At 47.9% G+C, this 7,500-nt stretch overlaps 1 protein-coding gene across 3 annotated transcripts in view; it reads left to right on the forward strand.

Annotated features, from left to right (window-relative positions):
• The window catches only part of LOC126574091 (protein bunched, class 2/F/G isoform), a 41,994-nt gene that overhangs the window by 24,976 nt on the left and 9,518 nt on the right, over window positions 1–7,500 (forward strand). For all 3 annotated transcript variants that reach the window (XR_007608210.1, XM_050234051.1, XM_050234050.1), the window contains exons 4-5: window positions 1,625–1,822; window positions 1,926–1,986. Coding sequence is in view for 2 of the 3 variants with exons in the window: in XM_050234051.1 (XP_050090008.1) it covers window positions 1,625–1,822; window positions 1,926–1,986 (259 nt within the window). In the remaining variant the exon portion in view is untranslated. The remainder of the gene's footprint in view (window positions 1–1,624; window positions 1,823–1,925; window positions 1,987–7,500) is intronic.

A 7,500-nucleotide genomic window follows, 5' to 3' on the forward strand; every position in this document is an offset into this window, starting at 1 on the left:
TTTCTCTGCTGGCTGCATGTCTGCATGATGCGCAGGTATATAAGGGGGGCTAGCGCTGGCCGACAGAATGAGACGTCCGTTGGCACCAAAGAATTCCAAAAAAGCTCGAGAGAGAGAGAGAGAATGCGAGAAGGTGACGCCTCGCTGCGGAATTCCGACGACCTTGACCCGGTCGGCTATGTAGTCGCCAACGACGACAACAGGCCACCAGACGACGGTCGTCGGTGAGCCAAAAGCGAAGGAAAGCTACGTCAGCGTCACAGGGTGGTGGATGCTCGCACTTTCCAGTGGCAGACAAACCAGAACCCAAGGCAACGAACGGACCGAACCGGGCGGACCACTCCCAGCGGACCGATTGGATTCGATTCGAGGCGAGTGGAAGCTCCACAGCTGAGCTGCTGGAGTACAGTCCTCGTTACGTCACAGAAGAGCAAGCGTTCGTCTGTCCGTCGGTCGGTCGTTTGAAGGTCCTTTCGGTCCAATTCGGCGCGCTGCAGACAAATGACGGAGACGGAGGAGTGATGGTGACAATGATGATGATGGGGAATGATGGCGAACGATGACGATGGAGACGTGTTGTCTCGCGTTGAGTGTCGCAGGCTCGCGTGGGAACCGAGAGTTTTCCGAGCGTGCAAAGGGAAATGGATTTGATTTTCCAACGATTTTATTCACTTTTGATTAATATTGCGTGCATGCAGGGAGGAGCGACCGGGTGGGTGAGGTGGTTTGAAAAACGAGTACCATCTGCGTCTCTTGCGAGTGATGCGATTGTGCGTTCTGGCCACTCAACCAACCGTGGCTCATTCAGTGAAGGATGTTAGTGAATTTTATCATTTGCGCGAACCAATTTCCTTGTCACTTGAATTACTGGCTATAAAGTTTATATTTTATTGGATTTTATGGAAACTTGTTTAAATGTAGTGTCTTCGCCTGGTGCTTTAAAATATATGCCCTAAATCCTTCTATTTAATTTATATTGACGGACTAAACAGAATGTCCTGGCTAACAGCTCAACAGTTAACATTTTGCGATCTTTTTGATGTATTCAAAATCATTTTGAAAACGTAACTGAGCTGTAATATGACTTCTCCGTTTCCTTTTTGTAAAAATGAACCATTTAACTTTTAGAAATAAAATCATCGCGACTAGTCCAAAAGGGATCTTACTGTTTGATCCGTTACTGTATGTACTGTTCTTCCAAATGTTTCTCTGCGGTTTTTGGAAAATTGAAAAAAAAAACATTCTGCTTTCCATCGACACGATCACATTCCACATTCCGGAACATGGCTATGCAGTAACGCACGCTCACGGACGAGAACTTTTGAGGTCTAACTTTACGACACCCTCTGCCATCGTGAATCAAGCAGTTCGCCCGTCTCGATTCGTTTCGTTCGACGTTCGGCCGGAAACGACGGATTTTCTGGCGGAAAAATGCGACCTTCCGCGGGGTCTACGCGAGGGCCACTCAGCCTCGGAGAGTGATTTAGCGGCTGCAAAGTATCTGCAGTTTCCTTTCGCTTTTTCTTCCAACAAAATCTTAAAACATCCACCCACCCGAAAATGATCATTTGATGTGCTGATGCTGATGCTGATGATGACTGTGTCTCGTCTTCCCTTGTTGCAGGATAGCGATATACTGAACCTGGGCACGGGCAGCGTGTCGTGGTTCGAGGAGAATGGCTACGGTTGCCGGGCAATCTTTTCACCCAACTCCACCACGCTGGATCCGTTCCGGCCTCCCCGGCCCGATCGGGTCGAAGGATGTTTGCTGGAGTACCACATCGTGGAGGTGGCGCACTCGGGCCTCCATGCAGCGCTGGCGGTAAGTAGCCGAAAGGCGCAAGGACTCATCTGGCGCGAGGGTTTTTAACTGACTTTTCTTTTTTCTCTCTCTTTTCTTTCTTTTCATTCAAACTGCGGTACAGTTTTTGGGAATCTTTGGTGCCATCTGTTTGGGACACACGTTCCTCGATGAGGATGACAGCTGTAAGTAGCTCTTCCGCCTTCACGCCCGGCAGCAAACCTTCCCCCTCCGTGCGCTCCTATCCTTCTTCTTCTTCTGTTCTGTTAATCCTTTTTTGTCGTTCTCGAAAGCGAGAGCTAATTAGTTTTTGTTGTAATCAAGTTAGTTAATCAGCGCAACGGGCCCCCCTTACTAACCCCCACGGCCTTAACATTTTGAATCATCCATTCATCGCTCACTCATTCTCTCTAATCTAACGAAAGGACAGTAGTAGTTCATCGTCCATCGGAGATGGAACCCCATCTAACGATCGTAGCGACTGACCTTAATCACTCTCACTAACCGAAGCGCGCTTATGAGCCCTCGATGTTCTAATCTCGCAATCAGTTTGGAAAGTAATTTCTCACTCGCTAGTTTACCGGGTAGCCCGTCTTATGATGGATGGTTTTGGATTGAATTTAATGTTACGAATAGTTTCCTGTGGGGGGTTGTTGAGGGCTAATTAATGTTCTAATGTTCTAGTATAAAGTGTATCGAAAGGAAAACAATGAGATAGCCTAAACTCTAGATAGTAGACAGCAGGGTAGAGGTAAAAGAGATTAATGTTGCGGGTGTGTTAACTCCCTTGGCGCATTGTGATGTCGATAAGCGGTACAATAGCGCTACATGGAGAGAGGCCAAGGACATCTACTGCAACTCCTGTTGGTGGTACGCGTCTGACATTTGTTAGTCTGCAGTGGGCCACCGTTTCGTGATTCGCCACTATGAGCGAAAGGTGAACTTGTGGATCGTCCGTAAGCACGAACGGACTGTGGGTCTCCATTGCTGCATTAATATACGGCCATTCATACATCACCGGAGAGAGGATTATCGATATCGCACTCGACTATATCGACTCCCACTCCTTGGCCTATTGTGGCATCTCGAAGGGCATTATAAATGCAAAATGTATGGCTTTATTTCAGGTTTGTTGGTTGCGTATATTTTAAGATTAAAATATGTATTTCCATAAAAAAAAGAACCGTAATCTAAAGTGTACTGCCTCGAGCAGAGAGATTGAAGCGCTGCTTTTCCATCTCATTGGCTCAGTGAATCACCCCTGAATAGAGGTTTCTGTCAACCTTCGGTGGCGCGCTAGTGGTACTTAAGATGCTGATTGAATGTTCCCTTTGTTCCGACCCTGATACTTGATGGCCACTTGGTCACCATTCTCACACAACTCGGGGCGTACGCGGCTGCATAACCACGACACCACAGTTAGCTTCTTCCTCATCCAGAGCCGCCGATCAAAACAATGAACGCGTCGAGGAAGTAGGAAATAAATTACAAAATCAACCATAAACGCGGCGGCACGCGGCCCCATGTCCGACGGTTGTGATGTTCAAGATCGCCGTCCCCCCGCCGCATTGGACCTTGTGTAGTCGACCTCTCGCATCCCCGCCCGTCCTAGGCCTAGCTGCTGTGGGATGCGCGGAAGTTGGACGAGCGATCTACTAGTTACGCGCTCGTTATCGTCGTGTCGCTGAACTATTGTTTTGTCGAGCTCGAGGGAAACGGTGCAACAATACTGCATCCGATGTCGATGACGCATCTGGCGTCGTTCGTGAAGCGCGTGGCGGCTGGCAATGATGAGATTTATTTACGCCACGCCGGTGCCCGTGGTTCGCACGAATACATGAAATAGTGAGAGCGAGGCGCCGTTTTCATTTCTGGCAAATGTCGGTTTTTTGGTGTGAATGAAGCGATTTATAAATGCAGCCAGTAGGACTGGAGTAACTGTAACATTTTTTTGGGGGCTTTCCTTTTGGAAATGATTTATGAAGAGATTAGTTGGATCGACAATCTAAACTAAATTTCAACTGAATCCTGCCTAATTGGAGTATTGAAAAGCTATCAAATTTCTTTCATTATAAAAAACGTAGTTCTCTGGTTCTGATTGGCATATACAAAGGATCATTGTTGTAAAAATAGAAGATGTTAGCAGCTTTTCTTAGCCAAAATATTTGACATCTTTCGAAATCATGTTTTTATTTAACATGTTTCTAAAATTAATGCTGATGCTATTCAAATCGATGCATGGAGCTCTATGTTTCATGTTTTAATGCGTTTTTTTTAATAAAATACAAAATATACGGCACATAAAGCACTGTTTTGTTCCATCAAGAACTGTGTGTAAAAGTATTATTTAAATGTCATTCTACATAGAACATCTCAATTGTAAAGGATATTGTATACTCTTTGTAATCAAAGAACTCTCGAACAACTCTCTCAACAACTCTGACTCATTTCCCTCAAACTTAACAATCTCTGTAGTCCTCTTATCAGCAAACAGTGCACACTTTCCATTCCCAGTGTATTACAACAGCATATACACTACCGCTAAAGGTAGTTCCGGAACTGGGCTCCATTCCGTCGAGAACGCAGTTGCATCGCTTTGGCAGTGTGCCCATCGATGACGACAATGACGCCAACGTGTACGCACCCAGCACAGGGGGCCGTGGCCAGGTCGATGCGGCATCATAAATGTAGATTAAATTTTTCGCCATGACGCACACACCGACACACCGACACGCCTACGGCCGTGTACTTTCTCCGAGAGACCTTCGATCGGTAGCGGCAACGGTCTGCCGAGAGCCGAACGCTGGTATGGTCTGGTCGTCGTCGGCACAATGCAAAAGGAAATTGCTCGGATGCTTCACGTTCTCCCGGTGCGCTCTGCTGCTGCTGCATAACTCCTGCGTTCTGCGAGGTCAGCGATCGCGCACCGAGCCCAACCCAGTCCAACGAGAATGCATCTTGGGGTACCTCCGATGGGAAGGCAACCGTGACACGGGGACACGCGTAATGGGAGTTGGTGCACCCGGAGGGGCCGGAAAGAATGCCGTTAGCCACTGCGTACTGCTGGAGCAGCGCTGGAGCAACAAACTGCAGTTACGCTTGGGGGCAGCGTTGGCTAGAGTGTGAAGCATATCGGAGGAGAAAGACACAGTGTAACATGTGGATCGGTTTTTGAGCTTTTGGTTTTGACATTCCAAAAACTTTTGTCCGATGGAAAAGAGTGTCAGGGGGCCGAAGTCTGCTGTGGACAGTATCTTGGACGTCAGACTAGTCAAATCTAGGACTCACGATCTCTAGGATATTCATTTACAATCAAATGTCCAGTCGCCTGTCTGCCCTTCGTGCTGGAAAACCAAAGATAACACGATTAGGGCACGCTTTAGATATTTATTTTACGGTTTTCTACCCTGCCTTATTTCATTTCCGATAAGAACTATGAGCGCTACGAGAGCTTAAGCATCGGGATAATGTTTTCGGGAACTGCACAACTAATTGGAAGCATACTTGACCTCTGTGGTCCGAAAGATACTCAACCCACACAAACACAGAGGAGGTTAAAGAACGCGTTAGTATTGCCTCAGCACGCTCATAAACATATTTCCCCCCCTTCCGCAAATGTTCCGCAGCGCAGCGAACTCATTGGGAGTGTTTTGCAACGAAAACGTGACATTTTACGAAAAATAGCACGTAGCGATGGGAGCGGGAGCAAGAAACAAAAGTCTTGCAACCTGCCACCGCCTGCCAGTGCTCCGAGTCCGAGGACAACAAGAAACCCGAGTTTTGGTTTCAATTTTGCGGATTCTTGCGGTGCCTCGGGCCACGGGCAGAGCTGTCGCTGGACTGTTGAGCTGCTATCGCAATGACGCTTGCCTTTTCCGTACCGAGGAGTGTGCACCGCGAGATTACTCGGCAGTTTTTAGGAGTTTCGAAGGAGCCAGATCCCAGAACATGATCCCTCGTAACAGCGCGTGCACATTTCGCAATGTCTCACAGAAATACATTTCCGTTGATAGTCTTTTTTCAGGAACTGGATTAGGGACTTGAAGTGACAGTTATCTTGCTGTTGCTGGAACTTTTTCCCTACATTTTCCACTAAACATTGCGAAGTCGACGGGAAAATATGCAGTTTGTTAATGGAATTTAATTGTTGGAATGGAATTTAATTGTTTAAATAGTTAACCATAATTTAGTTTCATCGATTAAATCGAATTCTAAATAATAGAAACAACCCAAGGCATATGCCAGAGCGGTTCACCAGGCTCTTTCAAGCGGTGGCTCAACGATGGCTACCGAATCTGTTGATGGATTGTGTGGCAAAACGCACTCCACTCCCCTTAAAAAGGGATCAAGGATTTTGAGTGGATTTATAGGCGTTCGGGCCACCGAGATAAACGCTTCTCGACGCCGAATCCGTTTATCGATCCCCCCGTCGTGCGTTCTGCATGCTGGCGCGCTCTTTATTGGAGCGACCCCGTTACTTCCGGTTTTGTTGTGTTCCCCCGGTGGTTCTCCGGTTTTATTGGTGGCTTACCACACCAAAGAGGAAAAAAAGCGAGAAAAGGAAGGGCCCAGAATAGTAACACTTGCTCCTCTGTTTGCTGCTTCTCATGTTCTCGGTTGCTCCCGCTCTCTCTCTCTCTCTTTCTGGTGGAACGGTAACGTCTTCATCCTAGGAAAAGCTCATCTCACTCAGCTTAGCGTTTAGGGACAGAGTGCTCGACTGTGCGTAGGCTGCCGGTCTAGCTTCATCCAGCACCAGGGCTACACTCGTGCCTTCCCGGAAACTCCCGAAATGCCTGGCAGATTAAAGTGAATGATTTGCATGTTCGCCAACGACAACGGGCAGGGGGCGGGCAACAACAGGAGAGCAGTAATACGAAAGGCTTTGTGCGCTCTCTTAAGACCATCGTTCTAAAAGAGAAGAGTGCGCCATCCGGGATGCGTTTGTTTCTTCTGTATCCACTCGGTTCTGCTCCTTCATTTTTACTAAAGCTTTTGATCTTCTTCCCCTGTTTCCGGCCTCTGTAGCTCAAGTGAAGCCGTGGAGAAAAGATGGAGGATAAGACCGAACCAACCGACCGACCGAAACCAACGAGAAATCAATTTCGAGCCTCCCCCAAAAAATTGATCAATTCCGTGTGGCCGTACCGTGCCGTGCTTGTGCCTGTGCGCGTGTGAAAGGGTTGACTGAAGGTCGCCAGAGTCCGGGCAAATCGACGCCAATAGCGATTGATAATTGAAGGCCACCACAGCACCATAATCGGTGCTGGAGTGTGGAACATCGCAGCATCATCGCTTGGAAATCGCATTTACCTGGTATGCTCCAGAGTGGAGAGAAATCGGGCCCGGGGAATGTTGATTGCTGGTGGCAGAGGTGGTGTAGAATGTGTTCAAAATTTCATGCACAGAAGCGAAACAATTCAGGCGCAGCGTTCTGCGCTCTGCCAGCTGGTGGTTGGTGGGCTCGCTGGCCTCATTTACGTGCATGACATCACTTGCACTTGACCTCCTGCCACGAAGGTGAGAACACTGGCCTGGGAAAAGCGATAAGGGGGTTCATGTTGAGGGGTTGTCGTCCTGTCCCGTACGTACATGCGATGCATGCAAATATTCTAATTTACCTCTCGCCCATCGTGTCAGAGAGAGAGAGAGCTTTGGTCACGGTGTGATGAATATGTTTCGTTGATCACGATGGGATA

Source organism: Anopheles aquasalis, chromosome 3, assembly GCF_943734665.1.
Source record: "Anopheles aquasalis chromosome 3, idAnoAquaMG_Q_19, whole genome shotgun sequence".
Taxonomy (NCBI): Eukaryota; Metazoa; Arthropoda; class Insecta; order Diptera; family Culicidae; genus Anopheles; species Anopheles aquasalis.